The following is a 23,854-nucleotide window of genomic DNA, read 5'->3' as shown; positions in this document are numbered from 1 at the left end:
GAAAAAAAGAAAAAGAATCGTGGAGGACAAATGTAGATCTTATATATGGAGCAAAGGAAAAAAGGTCTCATTGCTGTTCTTTTTTATTTTTTAATTTTAATTTTTCTTTTTGGTTTAAAGAAAAAACAACAAACGTGCAGCTTTTAGCCTTGAGAAGTCCTCTTTTTACTCTCTGTATCTCCCCTATTTTTTCTCTCCTCCCCATGTCATTGTGTTCTGCATCAAACCCCCTTTACATCCCTCAGAGCTTCGAGAAGGTTGGTGTGTTTTTTTCTTTTTTACTTTCTTTACCCACATTTTTACATTCCGAACGTGACACGCACACACACGAAACGCACACAGACACGCACCCGCGCGCGCGCACACACAGACACGCACACGGAAACACATAGACAAAACGAAAAAGACGGAGTAACGAATCGTAAGCGCAAAGCGGACAAAACAAAACAAAACAAAAAAACCGCCAAGCGAGAGCAAAAACCCAGAAAGACACGAAAATCTCAGCCGCGCCCAGCCCGGCCTAGGGCCGGCCGCACACATGCGATGCTTGCATTGTGGTCGCCTCTATGCATCCGTTGGTAATGTTGTTGCTAAGTTTTTTGCACCCCTCGTCGTCATGGTAACTTGGGCCTGATGCATGCTGGGAGAATGTAAAAATTTCTCTGCATGCCACTCTTGTCGGTTTGGTGAATTCCCAGCGCCTTCTGTTGGAGTGTTTCTCGTCTCCCGTTCTGTTTTCTTTCTCCTTTGGTTTTCTTCGTATTTTCTTTCTTTCCTTTTATTTAAGTATTATTACTATGATTTGGGTTTTGTTTTGTTCTTGGGGGGGAAAAAACCGATCCGTTCGTTTTTTTTTCCCCCTCCCATCCCCGTTCGCCCCGTCCCCTTCTTCCCCCGAAGCGTTTCGTCTTTGGTTCTGTCTCGTGTTTCCGTGCTATTTGGTTTCGGTTTCTTGGGCTGAGCTGTTCTGTGGTTGTTCCCCAAACGCATTGTGATTTAAAAGCCAGTGTTCCTGTCCCAGCTACCATCCAGGAGGGCGGGTCGGGGTCCCACAGCTGGGATGCTGGGGCAGAAAGTGACCGCCCGGGCTCAAGGGGCACAAGGGAGGTGGCATAATAGACAGATGCTGGGGGTGCGTGAGGAGAGCAGCCCAGCTTGCCCGCCCTCGCTGGACAGCCCCCTTTTACCCAGAGCTGGCGCCCTCAGCCCCACACCGCAGCCATGTCGGAAGGGGGCTGAAGCAGGCACGTTCCCGTCTTTCTGCCTCGGCGTGAGACCACCTCCCCGCTCTCCCAGACAACCCAGAAGGCAGGCATTTGAAGCACAGCTAAATGGGCAGCCAGCATTTTCAGATCCACGTGGCGGCGGTCCAAATGTGAGGAGTGGCTACCTTAAACTGGAGCGTTCTCCCGAAGCGACGCGCGCTTGGCACGTAGGCAGCGCTCAGAATGGCAGCTGTGTGATGACGTTCCCATCCTGGCTGGGCACGAGTACAAAACTGCCTGTCGGCAAGAGTAGCGTGACCGACTTTGGAAGAAATACTTGGCCGCTTATCCCCCCCTTCAGTGCTATGCCTCCGCCTCCCAGGCGGTGTTGGCCGCTTCCTCCACACCTCCCCCCCCCCCCCCCCCCCCCCAGGCTCTGGGCCCAGTCACAGACGTCTTGTCCAGCAACACAGCACGGTCACTTTCTGAGTACCTGAGCATCAGAACTGTGGAATTCTGGAGAATCCCAGGGGAACTTTGAACATAGCCTCTCCCCCTCCCCCTCTGCCTCCCCTGCTCTCCCACTGCCTGCATCTCCCTCTCTCTCTTTCTCTCTCTCTCTTTCTCTCTCTCTCTCTGTCTCTGCCTCCCCCAGTCTCTCTCACTCCTGCAAACCTTCAGAGATGCACACTCCTGTCTGCTCCCTCCCTAAAGAAAGGCAAGCCCTTGAGAACACTACTCCAGCCCCAAATAAAAACTCGATTTAGATTTCTAGCCCCTGCCCCCCCCACCCCCAGCTGCCTACCCAACAACATAAGTGGAAGTTGAGAGAAGAGGCCAGCCTGTTGGGGTCACCGGTTTTTCCCCTCTCGTCCCTCCCCTTCCTTCCCTAAACTCTCACTTACTGTGAAGTCCACGGCCAAGTTGGCCAGAGGACCTCAGATGCAGTGAGAGGAGATTCGTTTCTCCTGTCTCCTTTTTAACCCAGTGCGAGAGCTACCCGGCCGACCCTCAGAGGAGCGGGTCTCCCAGCACCTCCGCCAAACCTGGGTCCCAGTGAATTCAAACCGAGGGGCGGCAGAGGGTCTTGGGCTCCGGCCAGCCTGGATTCAAAGCCTGCCTCTGCCCCTCCCTGACTGTGTGACCTCGGGCCAGTCACCTGATCGCTTGGGGTCCCATTGATCTGAACCGGAAGGATCCTTCCTGCACCGGCTCGCACGGTAGTTGGCAGAAGAGTCCATTGAGCTAATTAAATGCCCGAGTGCGATCTGAGCAAGTCCCTTTCCTTCCTTGGGGACCCCACTTGCCCCACCAGGTACTTACTTCACAGATCCGCTGTTTGGGTAAGACGGCCGTGGTAAACCGCTTTGAAACGACTTGTAGGGCAGAAGCCAGTTCATGTGCTCAGATGTCATTTTTCACCGGTGCCTTTCCTTTTACATTGTTGCCAGTGCAGAGCTAGCTGCAAGGATTCTGTCCCCCCAGGCCTAACTCCCATTCCTAGTTAGCCCGCTTCTGCTGACCCTCGGTGGTTCCGGGGGCGGGATGTTCAGACCACGTCCTTCTCCTCTTGAAATGGATCTCTGAGATACAAAGGCCCAAATCCTAACCAAGCCCCCGCCTTTTCTTTTTTTAATACAGCCAGCGTGCCCCTTCCAGAAGCCCCCTAGGGAGAGCCGCAGCTTAGGTTTTTGACAAGGCGGCGAGGTGATCAGATGGCATTCCCTCTGGCTGTGAATTTTCTTGCTTGTCTCTTTAACATCAGGCTTCAAGGGATCGCTCAGTGGCTGAAGGTGGCGGCTTTAGCACTTGGTCCCAACAACATAGATTCATCGAACCCACGGTGCACGGGACCCAGTTAAATGGTGTGCCACCCTCCTGGTGTTGTGAGAGCTTGCGGGGAGAGCCCTCTGGGGGAAGATCGGCTCACCTTCCAGGGACTCAGGGTATCGTTAGGGTTTGGGAGGAAGTCAGATGGGGCTGGGATCATTTAATGACAGGTCTCGAATGCTGAGCTGAGAAACTAGGACTCGATGCCCAGTGCCCGCGGGGGGTCTGGATTGCCCCGATTTCTCCTGTTCCTCAGAACTCTGTGACCCGTCCCCAGGCCTTTGCAGATCAAACCATAGCATGGAATTTTATGGGACAGGTTGTTCTTCAAGTTAAATTTCCCCAAGCCGTGTCATTGGTGGATATGACGCCTAGGTGTTGTCCTTACCTCCTGGATCTTCCCCCCCCCCCGGCCCCCCTGAAACAGGAGTAGATACAGATACTGGGTCTGGAAGCCCCCTGAAATCCCCGTATCTCCAGAAAGATTCCCGTTGGGGCATGTTGTTGAGCTTCCTGGTCCCTGCTGATCACGCCTGGCCATGCCTCCCCCTACCCTGCCCCCGAGGCCCCTGACCTGACCCCGACAGGACCAGCCCTTCTCATCCCACCCTCATCCCCAGGGGAGAGGGGCGCCAGGGTGGGGAGGCAGGCTTCCTCTGTTTGGGCTTGGCGGGCGGCAGGGAGGGGGCGTTCCGCAGGAACACTGAGCTCTCGAACCTCTCGCCTGCTGCCTGCCTCACACCCTTTGCATCGCTGTTTCCTCTGTTTGGGCGGTTGGGGGGCGGGGGGGGGGGTGAGGGGAATATTAGATTACACCTTGTCGTCTGGAAAGCCCTGCGTCTCTGGCGGTCGCAGCGAGGGGTGGCAAGGAAGTCATTCAATTGGCAAGATGTCAACCCATTTTCTGCTAGAACCAAACAAAAAAATTTAAAAAAAAAAAAAAAAAAAGTGGGGACAGAGAGAGAGAGGCCACCAAAAAAAGGAAAATCAATGTCTGCAGTACAGCAAAACATCCAGCTGAAAATGCTTAACAACTTGCCGAGGCCGCTGGTCAGCCCGTGGGCCGGGGTCCAGCCAGGTCCCTCCGGGCCTTGCACGCTGTCTCGATGGCGGAGGGAGCTGGTGGTGGGAGGGAGGAGGCAGGATTGTGCAAAGGGGGCAGGAGCAGAAAGACGCCCAAGGCAGGCCACGGGGCAGCACCCCCGCTCCCCGGGCCACAGGCTGGGGTTCCACGGAGGGGCTGAGAAACGGCTTTGGACTCGATGAGACTCGGACCCCCCTCCCTTCCCCGGACAGGTGTAATCTAAGCTTCAGTAAACCCGTGGAGGCTGCAAAACTTCTTGGCATCTCTCCCCCCACCCTCCCCACCCGCGCCCTCATTTTGGAGTCTGGAGGAGTAACCCGGTGGCTTCTCTGACCCCAAAATGCCAGGCAGAGCTCTCCCCCCCCCCCACCCCCCACCCCCCCTTGGAGCTGCGGCTTGCCGAATCGTTGAGATGTCTGACACTGTTGAGTTCCCTACCTAGTGCTGCAACCAGATCACCTCACTTTTGAGTTTTCCCTCACCCCTCCCCACCCTTTCTCCCCTGAACCCACCCCCACCCCCTTTTGGTTTTTGAGTTTCTGCCTCTTCCTGCCTGGGGGAGGGGTCGTCTCCCGGTTGCTTTGACGGTTTTTGAGTTGTTTTTCCATGTGAATCGGGGTTTGAAGCGACCCACCCCCCCCAACCCGCCACCCCCCCACCGCCCACCCTCCTGACCCCCTCACCCATGCGGGTCCCCCCCGCTGGGACCCCCGGCTACTCGGTGACGAGAAGAGCTGGAAACGAGAGCCAGCTGGAGCATGCTGAGGACCAAGGCTGGTGTGGTCCCCTTATAACCTGCCTGGACCCTCCATTCAGGTCGGTAATTGGGGGCGGGGGTCCCGCGGGGCCACTCCGTCCTGTGGGCTCTGCACCCACGTTACTTTCTAACCCGCACCTCAAGCTCGCAGCCAGGGGTGGAAAGATGTCGTGGGTGGGTGTCCGCACCAAACTGGGCAGAACACAGTGTCAGCCACCCCGCCCTTGCTGGCTGGGAGGTTGCCCAGAGGCCTACTGAGGCCCCCCCCCCCCAGGGGGTTCTGAGCCACCTAGTGCCAGTGGGCACGATCCTCCCCAAACTCGTGGCAAACCAGCCCTCTTCCTACACAGCACACCCTCAGAAGCAGACGAGGTAGATGAGAAAGCACGTAGGCAAAGGTTCTCAACCGTCAGCCTTTATAGCATCTTGGCAGATCCATTTAACTGAAGGCTGCTGGCCATGTGCGGGATCGTGAGCACTGACATGACTACTGCTGACCAGTGCCCTTCCGCATGGACTGACTTACCACGAACGACTCGTACAGCTGGTCTTTTACATGTTGGAGATAGCATGCTTTGTCCGTGCTTTTGAAAAACGTCAGAGGTACCTTCCAAGGCTCCCCACGGGGAGATATTTTAAGATAAGTTGAGATGTGTATGGGGTCTTTGGGGCAAGATATTGAGCCTTACACGGGGATAAAGTTGGCTCATATTTAACCTTTAAATCATAAAGCTGGCTCTTTCTCCCTTTGATGTTCTCATAATCCCTTTCAATATGGGCGTCTTACTAATGGCTTCTGGATGTTTATTATGATGGCTGCTGGGTAGTATTCAACCGGTGGCCACTGGTTACTATTCACTTGATTGGAATATATAGGTGATGAGGTACTTTTGCCCTCTTTGCTGCCCCCCGGAAGGGAAAGACATGAGTTGAAAGAGCCAGGTGCCAAGAAGAGACACCTACCTGGCTGCAAGTCTTACCACTTAGCCATGGTGAGACAAGACCCGCTTGACCTGAGAGGCAGGGTCCAGGCATACCTGGCTTGGAGCTCTGGTCCCACCAGTTCCTTTGCGCCCTCCAGCTAGCCCTGTCACTTCTCTGAGCCTCCAGTCCCTCGTCTCATCTGCCACACAAAGTTGGAAGGGATAAAATGAGATGGGCATTCGATAGAAATTCTGTCTCCTTTTTAACTAATCCATCCCAAACCCTGTTGAGGTGGAGAATCTAGTTGACCTCCCTGCCCCACCCCCCACCCTGGAAGGCCGGAAGGGATCTTCGCAGGCCCCTCGCCCAGGCTGAGTACCTTGTGTGTGCTGGGGTACGCCTCAGTCAACTTCATGGCCTCCTCGGGGTGTCCCCAATTGCCCCCATTTCATGGGTGGAGAAACCGAGGCTCTGGGAGGTTGAGGGGCCTTCCCAAGACCACAGGGCTTTTTCACCCACGTCACCGTCTCCCACCTCCGCCTGGAGAGGTTTTCTGGGAGGTTCTGAGGTCGTGAGGGATTGCCTTGCTGTGTGGTCAGCGAGTCTGTGATCAGGGCTGTTCGTTGAGCCCTGACCAGGGCCAGGGTGTCCCCGAGAAGTGGGGCTGGGTTGGTTTGCCCCGAAGGTTCTTTCTCTGCGAGGATCTCACCTCCGTGGCCACCTCGAACCCTCAGCCGGGGCTCCTGGGTGCTGGGCGGGCAGGCCAGGCCCTGTGTTCTGCTGGGGGCGGGGGGGCACCTCCCTGGGAAAGCCACAGCCCTCCTCCCTTTCAGACCCCGATTTTCAGCCCCACACTCATTCCATGTGTTTTTGTTTTTGTTTTGTTCTTTTTTCCTTCTTGCTTCTGGGGGTTGTGTTTCCGAGGGGATTTTTTGTTGTTGTTCAGTTGGGTTTTGTTTTTGGGTTTTTTTGAGGTTTTTTGAGTTGTTTGTTTTTTGTTTTTTTTTTTCCCTTTTTTCCGCTTTGTTCTTTCATTTGTTTCTCCTGGTTTTGCTTTGGACGTCGATGCCGTTTTCTGTCCTTGATTAATTAGCTCCCCACACTCATCCCCCATCATGTTCTGTTTCCATGACAACGCAGCGTCGGGCATCCCGCTCGTGCCTCGCTGTGGATGCCGGCGGCTGGCCTGGACCGCGTCCGCTGGCTGGCCAGACCCCGTTCTCCCTCTGACTCCCCCCCCCCCCCCACCCTCCACCCAGCCCTGCCAGAAAGCCGCCCCCCCATCTCAGCGCCCCGCCCCTCACCCCCAGTCCGTCTGCATGGCCCCTCTGTCTCCCCCCACCCCTACCCCCCACTCCCCCCCTCCAGCGATACCTTCTACGGCCTCCATCCTGTCTCCAACGTGACACTGGACTTTTCGTGGGGCTTCCTTTTCCGAAGGGCTGCCGCCGCTTTGCTCTGCCTCCCACCCCCACGGAGCTCCCGCCTCCTCTTTGCCTCCATCCGGATTCAGGGAGCAAGGGTTGGGACTTCCAGCTCGGAACCCCGGGCTGGAAGAGCGGGAACCGGTTCCCCCCGGAGCCCCCTCCTCTGTTAGGGCAAGTCAGGCCCCTGCCAGCCACCCCCTGCCGACGGCAGGTGACATCAGGCGGGGCAGGGTGCCACACGTCACTTCGTGGCCCCCCCGTGTGGCCTTGTCGAGCCTCCAGTCTGTCCTCTCTCTAGTGCGAGACGAGACCCCTTGACCTACCCAAAGCTGGGGACCCACCCGCGTGGCTGGAGGTCCCGCGATTCTTAGCCAGGGACGGCCTCTTCCTGGCTCGAACCATCTGCTGGGCCAGCCCAAGTCCTTCGGGCTGCAGTTAGTTACACGGCTCCTGGGGAGCAGCCACGCCTTTCTGGAAGTTCAGGCGTCCCGCTAGCATCTGCGCCCCGCCCCCGCCCCCACCCCGAAACCCGTCCAACTTCCGAAAATGGAGCCCCCGAAATGCTTCCTGCCGCCTTCACGGTCCGCGAGGTTGGGACAGAAGGCTGCACCCGCTTCCCCCGCTGAGAAACGCACAGAACATGTCCCTGTTTTCTCAACGTTCAAGCTCATTCCCTCGTTTTATTATTATTATTATTATTATTATTATTAATATCCTATTCTGCCAGGGCTGTGATGTGACAATGTGACATGTCACATTGGGTCACATCCGCTAGAATTAATATGCAGATTGCAGTGGGCCCCCTCCTCCCTCCTCCTCTGTCTCTGCCCCCCTCTCTCTGGGCCTCTCTCTTCCTGTTCTGTCTCTCCCGTGGCTCCTGTCTCTCGTCTCTGGCACCCACGAATGTGCACCGAAGGCCCCTGAAACCAGGCTTCTTCCTTGCATCACCTCTCTGTCCCTCCTTCTGCCTCTCTCTCTCTCTTCCTCTCTCTCTCTTCCTCTCTCTCTCTTCCTCTCTCTCTCTCTGTCCTCTCAACCAACCTATTTTGCATGCTGTTTGTGATTCTGAGAGCTGCATCTATCAATGGAAACTTGTCAGATCCGACAGAAGCTTTTAGAAGGGTTTCTATACCCCAAAACCACAAAAATTTCATTAGAGTTTCTCATCTTTTCCTTGAGGGCCCCCCCCCCGGGAAGTGGGCAGGGCCCCCGAGTCACCGGAGGGGACAAGGGTGGGGGGCCGAGGTCCCGTCCCCCTCTGCCTTCCAGCACCGCTGGTTCCCGTGACCCCTCTGCTCCCCGACGTCCTCAGAGCCCCCGCCACCTGCAGCCTGAATGTTCCGCAGCTCCCCGCTTGGGGGAGCGGGTGGAGGGGCTGCTCCCCGAAGCCACGTCTGTCAGCAAAGATGAGAAACAGCTGATAAATTTTTGTGTTCGTAACTGTGCTGTGACCAGCCACTCTGGTCTCTGAAACCCTGTTGCTATGGAATAATGCTTTGTGTCTCTTTTATTATATATCGATATATCTCTCTATATATTGTTTGTGGAGTACCTTCCTTTGAAGTTTTTGGTTTCTTTGTGTTGGAATTTGCTTTTTTAATTTGGTTTTTTTCTTTTCTTTTCATTTGGAAGAAAAAAAAAAAACAACTTCAGCTGGGGGGAAGGGAACAGCCTTGTTTATATTTAAATTGTTTTCCGCTTTTTTTTTCCTTTTTTTCTTTCTTTCTTTCCTTCCTTCCTTCTTTCTTTCTTTCTTTCTTTCTTCCTGCTTTTCTTTCTTTTCCCCCCTGCATCCCGTCTCCCCACCCCCCACCCTGTGCATCTCGCTCCCACCCGCCCGCCGCCCACCCCCAGTCCGCCGCGTGGCCCCGCGATTCTCCATTTTGCCCATGAGCCACGAGATCATGCCAGGCGGCAACGTGAACATCACCTGCGTGGCCGTGGGCTCGCCCATGCCGTACGTCAAGTGGATGCAGGGGGCCGAGGACCTGACGCCCGAAGACGACATGCCCGTGGGGCGGAATGTGCTGGAACTCACAGACGTCAAGGACTCGGCCAACTACACGTGCGTGGCCATGTCCAGCCTGGGTGTCATCGAGGCTGTGGCCCAGATCACAGTGAAATGTAAGTGTGGCCCATGGGGCACAGGGAGGCCGAGGTCATCCCTGGGCCCCGGGCACAGGTCAGGGGTCCAGGTAGAGAGCCTCTGAGTTACCATTCCGGCTTTGGTCATTCGCGGCTGGGAAGGGGACGCTTGTTTTGTGAATGGACGTCTATCGGTTTTCCATTATCCTGGGCCTGGCCCCGCGGACTGAGGCAGGGTCTTGTGCCGAGCAGAGACCCCGACGTGTGACACGCCCAGGTAGCCAGACAGCCAGGATACAATTGATCAAGACTGTGATGGGGACCGTGTGGCCCTGTTCAGACCCCCCAGAGTCGAGGGTCTCACCCCCCACCCCGGCCCCCCAAAAAAGTTAGGTCAGAGAAAGATTAAAAGTTGAACAGGAATGAGCCAAAGAAGTTGAAGAGTGTTTCTAAGAAAAGCAAACAGCCTGTGCAGACTCAGAGAGCTGGAGCTGGGACAGGGGACCGCGGGGGTCTCCTGATGGCTCAAGTTTGTGATGAGGTTCAGAGGAAGGTGCCCCCAAATCGTTTTCTAGCTCTAGAACAGGGGCCAGCAAACTACAGCCTGCGGGCTGAATCTGGCCCTCCCCTTGTTTTTTATAAATAAAGTTTTATTGGCACATAACCACACCCAGTCATCCATGCCTTGTCGGTGGCAGCTCTCCGGCAGAGCTGAGTCGGCTCAACCCGGCCTGCAAAGCTCAAATAGTTACTGTGTGGCCCTTTGGAGGCGGAGTTTGCCAAGCCCTGTCCTAGGGCCATGGAAAACATGAGCATCGGCTGGTTTGTTGGTCATCTTGCTGAGCGAGTGAGCCTCTCCTGGGGCCCGTGTGGTGTAAGAACTTGGGACGAGTGGGAGAGAAAGGCACGATCATCTAGGTGCTAGGAGCGTACAATCGTGAACAAAACTCCGGCCTCTGCTAAGCACTGGGCGAGGGTGCCTGTGGCCTGGGTGGTGCGGGAAGCTTTAAGGAACGAGAAACAGCTGGCCGTGTGGCCCTCTGGGGTTGGAGCATTTCAGGTACAGGGAACAGCAGGTGTGCTGTGGGAACAGACAGCGTGGCTGAGCAGAGTAAACCACGGAGACCGGGCACCAGCAATTTCAAAAGTCAATGTTTTTCTTCAAGAGTAAATTTTTTTTTTTTTTAAGTCAGCATTTTCAGCTTTACGGGCCACGTGGTCTCTGCTGCAGCCACCCCCCCCCCCCCAGCCCTGCCCCTGTCGCGCGAAAGGAGCCGGCTGTGATACGTAGGCGCGGCTGTATTCTAATAAAACTTTATTTATAAAAGCAGCTGCTGGTCCTCGGGCCATAGTTTGCCGAACCCTCCTATAGATGGTGGGAACGGGGGTCACCGGGCCCCGGGGGTCGTTGGCGAGGAAGTCAAGGCGCAGCGAGGGCCTTCGGGCTCCGCAGCCAGGGTGCCTGACCTGTGACCGTGGCTGCCACCCACAGCTCTCCCCAAAGCCCCGGGGACGCCTGTGGTGACTGAGAACACAGCCACCAGCATCACCATCACGTGGGACTCCGGCAATCCAGACCCCGTGTCCTACTATGTCATCGAATATAAATCCAAGAGCCAAGACGGGCCGTACCAGATCAAGGAGGACATCACCACGACGCGTTACAGCATCGGGGGCCTGAGCCCCAACTCGGAGTACGAGATCTGGGTGTCGGCCGTCAACTCCATCGGCCAGGGGCCCCCCAGTGAGTCGGTGGTCACCCGCACGGGCGAACAGGCCCCGGCCAGCGCCCCGCGGAACGTGCAGGCCCGCATGCTGAGCGCCACCACCATGATCATCCAGTGGGAAGAGCCCGTGGAGCCCAACGGCCTGATCCGGGGCTACCGGATCTATTACACCATGGAGCCTGAGCACCCCGTGGGCAACTGGCAGAAACACAATGTGGATGATAGTCTGCTGACCACCGTGGGCAGCCTGCTGGAGGACGAGACCTACACTGTGCGCGTGCTGGCCTTCACCTCCGTGGGCGACGGGCCCCTCTCGGACCCCATCCAGGTCAAGACGCAGCAGGGAGGTGAGGGGCCTGGGGGAGGCGTGGCCTCTGCGGGGGTGGGGGTGGGGCGGGGGGGGGACAGCGGGATTAGGGGCCGGGGTCCTGTGTCCCCGCAGCGCGCAGCTGGCTGGCTGATGTTGCCCGGAGGCCCGCAGCTGGTTTATTCACCGCGGCGCGGGGTGCTTTCGGGTGTTTTCGCGCTGGCGTCTCAAAGCAGGAGGTCGTCCCAGAAAGCCCCCGTTTCTCTCTTCTCTCGGGAGATTGGATTTGGCGAGGCCCCGGGGCTGTGATCGGACATCCAGACAGGTCCCGGCGGCCGTGTCTGAGTTGGAGAACTGCCGTTCTCCGTTGTCCTCGGAGAGATTGAAACTGTAAAGGGGAAACGCATGAGCTCAAAGGCAGCGGCTGGCGGCCTGCCCGCCCAGGCCACCCACCGGGCAGGGTGGGGGTGGGGCATCCAGGTGTCTGGGGCCCCAGCTGTCCGCGGGTTTCTGGTCCTTTCCTTACGGGCCCAGGTTTCAGGACCTCAAGTCCAGAAAGACCCAGCAGCTGTCCAAGTGCAGGGACGGGAGCATTGGAACTGCTGTTACAGAGCGGACACAGGACGAGGGGCCGTGTTTCGAAACGTCCCCACGATTTCTCTGCCATTTAATGTAGGGGAAGCAAAGAGAGCACCGGCGTGATTTGAAAAGGAGGGTTTTTTTGGTTCGGTTTTGTTTTTGTGTTTGAGGTTTTTTGTGGGGAAATTGAAATTGTCAGGGAGCTCCTGGGAAAATAAGTAACAGTGGAGAACATTCCAGAAGCATCCAGAACACGATCGAGAGCAGCCTTTCCTTCGGGGCGGTGCTGAGCATCACGGGGCCCTTTTTGGGAGCCTGGGGACACCTGGCGGGTTGGGCACCCTATGGAGTGGACCCTTCCCCAGTCACCCACCAACCCCCCCCCCCCCTTTCCCCTCCTACCCTCTCCCCTCCCTGCAGTGCCCGGCCAGCCCATGAACTTCAGGGCGGAGGCCAAGTCGGAGACGAGCATCGGGCTGTCATGGAGCCCCCCACGGCAGGAGAGCATCATCAAATACGAGCTCCTGTTCCGGGAAGGCGACCACGGCAGAGAGGTACTGGGCACCGGCGGGAGAGGGCCGGGCGCGGCGCCCTCGGGTCTCGCCGACTCGATGTCGCTCTTCCTCCGCTCTCGCCCCCCCGCCTCCGTGGATGCCGCTGCGCCCCTCTTCCTCCTCCTTCCCTCTGCCCTACTTTCTGCTCTGCTCTCTGATTCATCGACGTCTCTATTCCTCGGTCTCTGCTGGCCTTGTGTCTCTTTCACAATCTCCGTGTCTCTGTCTCTTTGTCTCCGCCCGCCACCGCCCCCAGGTGGGGAGGACCTTCGACCCGGCCACAGCGTTCGTGGTGGACGACCTCAAGCCCAACACGGAGTACGCCTTCCGCCTGGCAGCGCGGTCTCCGCAGGGCCTGGGCGCCTTCACCTCCGTGGTGCGACAGCGCACGCTCCAGTCCAGTAGGTGTCTCGCGGACCCCGCCCTTCTCTGCGGGGCCCCGCCCCCACCCGCCCACGCTGACCTTGGCCGGGACGCCGCAGCGGGTGGGGGGGGCGCCTGGCCTCGCGCGTGCGCCCCCACGCGGCGCCGGCGGTTGCCGCGCGCCCCGCTGTGTCCGTCGCCCTGGGGGACGAGGTTCCCCCCTAGGTCGGTGCTCTGGAGGGCCCTGTGAGGCTGTCCCCGCCCACACCCCGTCGTTCCCGGAGAGCCCGGCGCCCAGAGACCAGACGCCTCCCCAGATGGCCCTGCCCCCCAGACCAGGCCCCCCATTGCCAGGGGCAGGAGCAGGAGGGCAGGGGGTGCGGGCTCCAGGAGCTCTTGAGTCCCTGGGGCTCTTTGCCGTGGTCGCCTTTTGGCCAGAACTCTGCAGCCGGCAGCTGGCTCTGGGCCCCGCTGGGGTCCCTGCCCCCTCCCTCCTGGCCTGCTCGGAGCTCAGGGCCTGGACAGGCCCCAGATCCCGCTGTCCGTCTGCCTCCCCTTCTCCCTCTGCCCCTCCTCCGCGCTCATCCTCGCCCGCCGTGGCCTCCGCCGCCGTGGCCCTCCTCCCCTCCCCTCCCCCTTCTCAGTCGCAGAGCACCACCCCAGGCCTTGTTCCGGAAGCAGCCTCCGTGTCCAGACCTTCCAGTCCCCCCCCCCCCCCCCGGATGTGTGCACACAGGGGGGTCACGGGTCAGTCGCGGGTGACAGCAGCTTGGGCCTGGGGGTCCGAGCCGCTGCGGACCAGGGGCCTCGGAGACGCGGCACCCCTGCCCCCCTCCCCCACCCGGCCCCCTTCCCTCCTCCTCCCTCCCGCGTGCCGAGCCGAGAGCTCCGCAGCTCACAGGCGTCTGGGCGTGTTTGTGCGTGAGGCGATCAGTGAGGGTGTCCTGTGGCTTGGGCGGCCACGTGAGAGACCGGCACAGGTGCCACGAAGGTGAGTACGCGCTGGTCTCAAGCAGGTTCACAAAAACGGCCCACCCTGCGTGCCCCCCGGCCTGTGCCCCGCATACCCCGGCAGCTCTGGGCTGCACAGGGTCCACGGTCCCCCCCAAATTTTCCACCCCGCGGCCGAGAGCCACGCCTGCCCCAGAAATGGGGGCCCGGGAGCTACCTCCCACGAGAGCCTGTCTGTGGGTCCGTCACCCCCACCCCCCCCAAGACATCACGCAGGTTGGGCCGGATTGTGAAGGAGGCGGCCTCCGTGGTCGTCAGGAGAGCGGCTTTGGCCCAGCCACGCGAAACTCCGGGGCGGCCCAGGACAGGGAGCGGGGGAGAAGGGGCTCCCCACTTCTCCCCCCGAGGCGGGTGGGGCCCGAGAGAGCTGACAGCGAGACTCAGGGCCAGGCATGTCCCCCCCGGGGACTGCGGGCTTCTTAGGCTGAACTCAAGGGTAGGTGGAGGCCAGACCGCTCAGCCGTGGGTCTCCCCACACCGTCTCACCTTCCCGCCTCGTCGGCGCCAGTCCGGAACCACAGCGTGCCCACACTGGGGGCCTGCTTGCGTCCGGAGACCCACCCAGAGCTCGGTCTGGCCTTGTAGCTCGGCACTCCGCCACTCCCTCCCTCGTAAGAAAGTCTTATAAGTTAGCAGTTGAAGAGCGGAAGGTAGGTAACCAGACTGGGAGTTTTTTCTGGAAGGCGTCTTTCTTTCTTTTATTATGGTTTTTCTCATCATCATCACCATCACCGTTGTTTCTTATTTTGTTATGGTTTTGGTTTTATTTTTCCTCCCCCCCCCCCTTCTCAGCGAATCCATTCCTTCCGGCATATCCCTTGGTTGGTTTTTCCACTCCTGCCTGATTCCCCCAGGCACTTTTGGTTGGGGTGGCTGGTCAAGAAATGGGGGAGAGGGCCCCAAGTATCAGAGGAAGGAACCCCGGTATTTCACTTTAAGTGGGCCCGGAGGGTCATTTTAGTGGACCCTGGAGTGGCGTCTGAGACGTCTCGTAGCCTGATGTCTTTGAGGACGTCTCTCATCACCGGGTAGCCCCACCACGACCCTGTAAACGCGTGCTCAGTGAACAAATAGGGTTGCCATGATGGTAGGGTTCTATATGCCTTGCCGTGAAGCAAAGCCAGTGACCTCTCTGGGCCTCCCTCTAGGCAAGGAGAATTCTGGAGTCACGGGCAGTTGAGGTAGGGTGGCTCCAGCCGTCCTCAACTGGCCTGAGTGGATAAGGACACAGGCTGAGGTCCGAATCCCTGTCCTCAAGTCAAGACAGCCCCTGGACAACGGCCGAGCCCGGGTTCAAATACCGGCTCTCACCACATGCCCTTGGGAAGGCAGCCTGCTGGCTTGGGGCCTCAGTTTCCTCATCTGTAAAGTGGGAGGTGATCTGTGAAAGGCACCCCGGGTAGGTGGGGTCTGGCAGCCAGGAGATTAAAAAAGTGATTATAGAAAAGCAGGCAGATGGGCTTGGACACCCGTTTCCCCACCTGGAGCAGGGCCTGAGGCTGGAGAGGTGATCGCTTCAGCCACTTACAGTGTCTTGAGAATTGAATGGCTAATCAGGGGGGCACATTTTGAGCATAAAGGGCTCAGGGTGTGCGGTGTCCAGAAGACGCACGGACCGTGAGGTCTAACATCAGTAACAGCCTTAAGCCCAGTCTCGTAGCAGATACGCTACGATACAGGTGGGGACTTAGTGTTATTCCAGAAAGCCTGTAACACACACAGAGTAGGTGCTTAATATGTGGGAACTATCACTGTTACTTAGCAAAGCCCTTAGCACACTGCCTGGCACACAATAGGTGCTTCATAAGTGCTCTCTTAAACCTAAACACAGATCGTCATGGCGCGAGGCCCCTTATTGGCACTCACCAGATGGAAACTGCTAGTCATTTGCAACAAGCTTACCCTGGTGTCCCCTGCACAGTAGGAACCCCAGACACGGGGCCCATGATCGTTGTTCCGTGAAGCCCCTGGCAGAATGCCTGGCATACAGTAAGTGCTCGATAAGTGGCATTTTCTTCCAAGAGGCTGGCCTTGCTCTGGGCGCATATGCTCAGATAGGAACCGTTGTCAGTCTGACAGGACCTAGCATGGGGTTTGGGGTCCGCAGGTTCTGCTCAAAACGTGAAGTCGTTACCTGCAGAGCCTTTGACACTGTGTGCACACAGGAGGTGCTCGAGAAGGAAAAACTGCTCCGATTTATGTATAAGGCCCTTAGCACAGCACCTGGCACACAGTAGGTGCTTAAGAAGTGAGAACTATTCATGTTCTACAAGGCCCGGAATACAGTGCCTTTTACATCGTAGGTGTTTAGTAGCTGGGAACTCTTGCTGTGCTTTTCAGTAAAGCCTCCAGCCCAGTGCTTGGCACGTAGTAGGTGCTCATTATGTGGGGACTAGTACTGTTTTTTTATAAAGTCCCCAGCCCAGTGCCTGGCACGTAGTAGGTGCTTAGTATGCGGGGACTAGTACTGTTATCCGATGAAGCCTCCAGCCCGGTGCCTGGCACGTAGTAGGTGCTCAGTATGTGGGGGCTAGTACTGTTATCCGATGAAGCCTCCAGCCCGGTGCCTGGCATGTAGTAGGTGCTCATTATGTGGGGACTAGTACTGTTATCTGATGAAGCCCCCAGCCCGGTGCCTGGCACATAGTAGGTGTTTAGTATGTGGGGACTAGTACTGTTACCCGATGAAGCCCCCAGCCCGGTGCCTGGCACATAGTAGGTGCTCAGTATGTGGGGACTAGCACTGTTATCCGATAAAGCCCCCAGCCCCAGTGCCTGGCACGTAGTAGGTGCTCATTATGTGGGGACTAGTACTATTATCCGATGAAGCCCCCAGCCCGGTGCCTGGCGCACAGTAGGTGCTCAGTATGAAGGGACTAGTACTGTTAATCTGATGACGCCCCCAGCCCGGTGCCTGGCACGTAGTAGGTGCTCAGTATGTGGGACTAGTACTGTTACTGATGACGCCCCCAGCCCGGTGCCTGGCACGTAGTAGGTGCTTAGTATGTGGGGGACTAGTACTGTTATCTGATAAAGCCCTGAGCCCGGTGCCTGGCACATAGTAGGTACTCATTACGTGGGGACTAGTACTGTTATTTGATGAAGGCCCCAGCCCGGTGCCTGGCACGTAGTAGGTGCTCATTATGTGGGGACTAGTACTGTTATCTGATGAAGCCCCCAGCCCAGTGCCTGGCACATAGTAGGTGTTTAGTATGTGGGGAGTACTACTGTTACCTGATGAAGCCCCCAGCCCGGTGCCTGGCACGTAGTAGGTGCTCAGTATGTGGGGACTAGTACTGTTATCCGATGAAGCCCCCAGCCCGTTGCCTGGCACGTAGTAGGTGTTTAGTATGTGGGGACTAGTACTGTTATCCGATGAAGCCCCCAGCCCGGTGCCTGGCACGTAGGAGATGCTCAGTATGTGGGGACTAGTACTGTTATCCGATGAAGCCCCAGCCCGGTGCCTGGCACGTAGTAGGTATTTAGTATGTTGGGGCTAGTACTGTTTTCCGATGAAGCCCCAGCCCGGTGCCTGGCACGTAGTAGGTGCTCAGTATGTGGGGACTAGTACTGTTATCCGATGAAGCCCCCAGCCCGGTGCCTGGCACGTAGTAGGTGCTCATTATGTGGGGACTAATACTGTTATCCGATGAAGCCCCAGCCCGGTGCCTGGCACGTAGTAGGTGCTCAGTATGTGGGGACTAGTACTGTTATCCGATGAAGCCCCCAGCCCGGTGCCTGGCACGTAGTAGGTGCTCATTATGTGGGGACTAATACTGTTATCTGATAAAGTCCCCAGCCCAGTGCCTGACACATGGTAGGTGCTCATTATGTGGGGACTAGTACTATTATCTGATAAAGCCCTGAGCCCGGTGCCTGGCACATTGTAGGTACTCATTACGTGGGGACTAGTACTGTTATCTGATGAAGCCCCCAGCCCGGTGCCTGGCACATAGTAGGTGCTCATTATGTGAGGACTAATACTGTTATCCGATAAAGCCCCCAGCCCGGTGCCTGGCACGTAGTGCGTGCTTAGTATGTGGGGACTAGTACTGATATCTGATGAAGCCCTCAGCCCGGTGCCTGGCACGTAGTAGGTGCTTACTGTGTGGGGACTAGTACTGTTTTCTGATGAAGCCCCCAGCCTGATGCCTGGCACGTAGTAGGTGCTCAGTATGTGGGGACTAGTACTGTTATCTGATGAAGCCCCAGCCCGGTGCCTGGCACATAGTAGGTACTCATTATGTGGGGACTAGTACTGTTAATCTGATGAAGCCCCCAACCTGGTGCCTGCCACGTAGTAGGTGCTCAGTATGTGGGGGCTAATACTGTTATCCGATGAAGCCCCAGCCCGGTGCCTGGCACATAGTAGGTACTTATTATGTGGGGGCTAGTATTGTTTTCTGATAAAGTCCCCAGCCCAGTGCCTGGCACGTAGTAGGTGCTTAGTATGTGGGGACTAGCACTGTTACCTGATGAAGCCCCCAGTGCCTGGCACATAGTAGGTGCTCATTATGTGGGGAGTAGTACTGTTATCTGATAAAGTCCTGAGCCCGGTGCCTGGGGCAAAGTAGGTAATCTTTATGTGGGCACTAGTACTGTTATCCGATGAAGCCCCCAGCCCGGTGCCTGGCACATAGTAGGTGCTTAGTATGTGGGAACTAGTACTGTTATCTGATGAAGCCCCCAGCCTGGTGCCTGGCACATAGTAGGTACTTGTTATGTGGGGACTAGTACTGTTATCTTATGAAGCCCCCAGCCTGCTGCCTGGCACGTAGTAGGTACTCATTATGTAGGGACTAGTACTGTTAATCTGATGAAGCCCCCAGCCTGGTGCCTCGCACGGAGTAGGTGCTTAGTATGTGGGGACTAGTACTGTTACCTGATGTAGCCCCCAGCCCAGTGCCTGGCACATAGTAGGTGCTCATTTTGTGGGGACTAGTACTGTTATTTGATGAAGGCCCCAGCCCGGTGCCTGGCACGTAGTAGGTGCTCAGTATGTGGGGACTAGTACTGCTTTCTGATAAAGTCCCGAGCACAGTGCCTGGCACGTAGTAGGTGTTTAGTATGTGGGGGCTAGTACTGTTACCCAATGAAGCCTCCAGCCCGGTGCCTGGCACGTAGTAGGTATTTAGTATGTAGGGACTAGTACTGTTATCTGATAAAGTCCCCAACCCGGTGCCTGGCTCGTAGTAGGTGCTTAGTATGTGGGGACTAGTACTGTTATCCGATAAAGCCCCCAGCCCAGTGCCTGGCACGTAGTAGGTGCTCATTATGTGGGGACTAGTACTGTTTTCGGATAAAGTCCCCAGCCCGGTGCCTGGCACGTAGTAGGTGCTCAGTATGTGGGGACTAGTACTGTTATCTGATGACGCCCCCAGCCCGGTGCCTGGCATGTAGTAAGTGCTCAGTATGTGGGGGCTAATCATGTTATCTGATGAAGCCCCAGCCCGGTGCCTGGCGCATAGTAGGTACTTATTATGTGGGGACTAGTACTGTTAATCTGATAAAGCCCCAGCCCAGTGCCTGGCACGTAGTAGGTACTCATTATGTAGGGACTAGTATTGTTTTCTGATAAAGTCCCCAGCCCAGTGCCTGGCACGTAGTAGGTGCTTAGTATGTGGGGCTAGTACTGTTATCTGATAAAGCCCTGAGCCTGGTGCCTGGCACATAGTAGGTACTCATTACATGGCGACTAGTACTGTTATCCGATGAAGGTCCCAGCCCGGTGCCTGGCACGTAGTAGGTGCTCATTATGTGGGGACTAGTACTGTTATCTGATGAAGCCCCCAGCCCGGTGCCTGGCACATAGTAGGTGTTTAGTATGTGGGGACTAGTACTGTTACCCGATGAAGCCCCCAGCCCGGTGCCTGGCACATAGTAGGTGCTCAGTATGTGGGGACTAGCACTGTTATCCGATAAAGCCCCCAGCCCCAGTGCCTGGTACGTAGTAGGTGCTCATTATGTGGGGACTAGTACTATTATCCGATGAAGCCCCCAGCCCGGTGCCTGGCGCACAGTAGGTGCTCAGTATGAAGGGACTAGTACTGTTAATCTGATGACGCCCCCAGCCCGGTGCCTGGCACGTAGTAGGTGCTCATTATGTGGGGACTAGTACTGTTATCTGATGAAGCCCCCAGCCCAGTGCCTGGCACATAGTAGGTGTTTAGTATGTGGGGAGTACTACTGTTACCTGATGAAGCCCCCAGCCCGGTGCCTGGCACGTAGTAGGTGCTCAGTATGTGGGGACTAGTACTGTTATCCGATGAAGCCCCCAGCCCGGTGCCTGGCACGTAGTAGGTGCTCAGTATGTGGGGACTAGTACTGTTATCCGATGAAGCCCCCAGCCCGGTGCCTGGCACGTAGGAGATGCTCAGTATGTGGGGACTAGTACTGTTATCCGATGAAGCCCCAGCCCGGTGCCTGGCACGTAGTAGGTATTTAGTATGTTGGGGCTAGTACTGTTATCCGATGAAGCCCCAGCCCGGTGCCTGGCACGTAGTAGGTGCTCAGTATGTGGGGACTAGTACTGTTATCCGATGAAGCCCCCAGCCCGGTGCCTGGCACATAGTAGGTATTTAGTATGTGGGGGCTAGTACTGTTATCCGATGAAGCCCCAGCCCGGTGCCTGGCACGTAGTAGGTGCTCAGTATGTGGGGACTAGTACTGTTATCCGATGAAGCCCCCAGCCCGGTGCCTGGCACGTAGTAGGTATTTAGTATGTGGGGGCTAGTACTGTTATCCGATGAAGCCCCAGCCCGGTGCCTGGCACGTAGTAGGTGCTCAGTATGTGGGGGCTAGTCCTGTTATCTGATGAAGCCCCAGCCCGGTGCCTGGCACGTAGTAGGTATTTAGTATGTGGGGGCTAGTACTGTTATCCGATGAAGCCCCAGCCCGGTGCCTGGCACATAGTAGGAGCTCATTATGTGGGGACTAGCACTGTTATCCGATGAAGCCCCCAGCCCGGTGCCTGGCACGTAGTAGGTGCCACATAATGGTCTATTTTTATGTTTAGAGGGTGGTTAGGATGCCCAGCCCATAGTAGGTGCCGAGTAAATGAGATCTGCCGTTGATCTGTGAAGGACGTCGTGTGGTGCCAGGTACACAGTAGGGGCTCCACGCAGAAGAGCTGTCGTCCGTCACGACCTTGGCATGCAGTAGTTGCCTAATTTGGGCTGTGCGCCCTGTGAGGCCCCGAGCCTGGTGCCAGCACAAGGAAGGGGTGTCCAGCGAGCAGGCCCTCGTGCTATTACTCTCCAGAGCCCTCGGCATGCTCACTGGCACACAGTAGGTGCTCAGACGTGGGCGCTGTTTTGTCTTCAGTGAGGCCGAGAGGGCGGTCCTAGTGGGAGCCAGCCCTTGGGTGGCCTCCGGAGCCCCCGATTCAAACTGGTGTCCGCCACGTAGGTGTTTTTGCCGTTAACCTACGACGCTCTTTAAAAAACAACAAAACCAGCTTTTCTGTTTTAAGTTTACCTGTTTTGAGAGCTAGAAGCAGGGGGCGGAGAGACAGGGAATCCCAAGCGGCCTCCGCACGGTCAGCGCAGAGCCTGCCGCGAGGCTCAGACCCACGAACTGTGAGACTGTGACCTGAGCCCAAGTCGAGACTCGGATGCTTAAGCGACCGAGCTACCCAGGTGCCCCAAACCTGTGAAGCGCTTCACACTGCCTAGCACACAGTGGGTGCCCAACAGATGGGACCCGTCCTGCTTCTACACTGACCGTGCTATCCCCCTGGCACACAGTAGGTGTTCGCTAAGTACCTCTACCGTTACCCCGTGGCGCCCTTGGCCCGGTGCTTGGCGCGTAGCAGGTGTTCAATAAATAGATGCTTCTACGGCCGTCCCGTGCCGCCCTGGCACCTGCCCCGTGTGTGACGGGTGCTTCGCGACCGGGGCTTTTCTTGCGGGTCTGCGCACACCTAGCCACACGCGCGCGCGCGCGCGCACACACACACACGCGCGCTCCCCGGGGACTGTGGCCGCCCCCTCCCCAGGGCCGCCTGCGCGCCCGGGCGGCGGCGGTGCTGAGCGCAGCGTTCTTGGCCAGCCCTCCCGGCCCCTCCCCTCCCCCCACCCGTCCATCTCACCTTTGGTTGACACCCGCCTCTTCTGGGTTCGACTTCTCTTTGGTTTAGTTCTGTTTTGTTTGTTATCATCTTCTGTTTTATTTTCTCTTTCCCATCTTTTGTTTCCCCGCCCCCCTCCCCCCGCCCATCCCGCCTCCCCTCCCCGCCCCCACGTTCTCCCCCCTCCAATAGAACCGTCAGCCCCCCCTCAAGACGTTAAATGCGTCAGCACGCGCTCCACGGCCATTTTGGTAAGTTGGCGCCCGCCGCCGCCGGAAACGCACAACGGGGCCCTGGTGAGCTATAGCGTCCGCTACCGACCGCTGGGCTCGGAGGATCCGCAACCCAAGGAGGTGAACGGCATTCCCCCGACCGCCACTCAGATCCTGCTGGAGGCGCTGGACAAGTGGACGGAGTATCGCATCACGACGGTCGCTCACACAGAGGTGGGACCAGGGCCCGAGAGCTCGCCCGTGGTCATCCGCACCGACGAGGACGGTGAGCACCCACCCCGGCCCACCCCCCCTCCGCCTCGGCGCAGCCGGGGCTGGCTGGCGGTCAGAAGGTAGCAGCCACGGTGTCGAGGGGCAGGCGTGAGACCGAGAGCCGTCCCGAGGAATCCCGGGCTCCTCGCTCCCGGGATCGTCCGACCCCGGCCCCTCCGGGCAGTATTTTCGCCCCGAGCCCCGTGCCTGGGAAGGGGAGCGTGGCAGCCCCGCACTTTGGTCCGGCGCTGGCAAAGCGTGGAAGCGGTGCCTGCTCACCGCAAGCTCGCGATGCTCCCTGGCCCCGGAAACCTAGCTTTTAGGCTCCGGGGACGAGCCGGGATCGGCAGTTCCCTCGGGCTGAGCCGTCCCCGCGGGCAAGTGGGTCGGCGGTGGCGTGCCGGGGATGCGGCCGGCTCCTGGGGCACGGACACCGATCTGTAGCCACGGCCGAGCCCCGTGGTGCAGACGTTCCTGCCGTGGCCGACTTCTAGCTAGAAAGTTCGCGGCCGCGGGGTGGGGTGAGGCTCCGGTCTGGGGTCCGCCGGTAGAAGCCGGGGCGCCGGGGGGGGACCTGAAGCAAACAGCCAGTCCAGTAAGACGGCGGCTCCTGGGCGTCGGGAGTCGGGCTTGCCTTCCCGGCCCTGGCCTGCCTGAAAGGTGGGGCCCGCAGCCCCCCTCCGCCCCCCCCCCCCCCCCCGTCAGGTGGGGAGGGCTCTCGTGTGGGGCTAGCTGCATACTGGTTCGCACGGGAACGGGCAGCCGGACTGCCTGGGTTCGGGCCCCGGCTTTGCCTCTTCCTCACCCTGCGATCGAGGCCCCAGTTCCCATCTGTAAAATGGGAATAAGAGCCCCTGCCTCGAAGGGTCCTGTTAGGATGGACGAGGCAGTGTGGGTGAAGCCCGGGGAACGGAGCGTGCGGGGCCCGCTCGAGTCGTGTGGCCCTGGGCAGGGGGCTTAGGCTCTGGGGGGGGGCCCTCGGCTGCCCACCTGTAAGTGGGGCACACGCCCTCCCCCGTTGGTGGTGAGCGCTCAGACCATCCCAGCTAACCGGCAGCCACTTGGCTCCCTGGCACGGGGCAGCGGTGCTGCCCGGGGCAGGGCCGGGCGCCCCAGTAACGGCCCTGCCCGCCCCTCCCCTGCCCCCGCCAGTGCCCAGCGCGCCGCCGCGGAAGGTGGAGGCGGAGGCGCTCAACGCCACGGCCATCCGCGTGCTGTGGCGCTCGCCCGCGCCCGGCCGGCAGCACGGCCAGATCCGCGGCTACCAGGTCCACTACGTACGCATGGAGGGCGCCGAGGCCCGCGGGCCGCCGCGCATCAAGGACGTCATGCTGGCCGATGCCCAGGTGGGCGGGGCGCCGGGGCGGGGCCGGGGCGGGCGGGGCGCCGGGTGGGCGGGGCGGCCCCCAGACCCTGCGTTCCTGCCTTCTCGCTGCTGCTTCTGTCTC

The 23,854-nt window shown here is 58.3% G+C and overlaps 1 protein-coding gene across 13 annotated transcripts in view; it reads left to right on the top strand.

Moving 5' to 3' along the window:
- Positions 1-23,854, top strand: part of PTPRS (protein tyrosine phosphatase receptor type S) — a 68,784-nt gene that overhangs the window by 26,051 nt on the left and 18,879 nt on the right. For 9 of the 13 annotated variants that reach the window (XM_078443540.2, XM_078443539.2, XM_078443536.2 and 6 more), the window contains 6 exons: positions 9,082-9,351; positions 10,805-11,386; positions 12,346-12,479; positions 12,736-12,880; positions 22,114-22,419; positions 23,559-23,752. In XM_078443540.2, coding sequence (XP_078299666.1) covers positions 9,082-9,351; positions 10,805-11,386; positions 12,346-12,479; positions 12,736-12,880; positions 22,114-22,419; positions 23,559-23,752 — 1,631 coding nt within the window. The remainder of the gene's footprint in view (positions 1-9,081; positions 9,352-10,804; positions 11,387-12,345; positions 12,480-12,735; positions 12,881-22,113; positions 22,420-23,558; positions 23,753-23,854) is intronic. The other 4 variants (XM_078443544.2, XM_078443543.2, XM_078443542.2 and 1 more) reach the window with 1 other exon arrangement.

Source organism: Panthera onca, chromosome A2, assembly GCF_046562875.1.
Source record: "Panthera onca isolate mPanOnc1 chromosome A2, mPanOnc1 haplotype 2, whole genome shotgun sequence".
In the NCBI taxonomy this organism is placed as follows: Eukaryota; Metazoa; Chordata; class Mammalia; order Carnivora; family Felidae; genus Panthera; species Panthera onca.
This window is presented reverse-complemented; position numbering and strand designations above follow the sequence as displayed.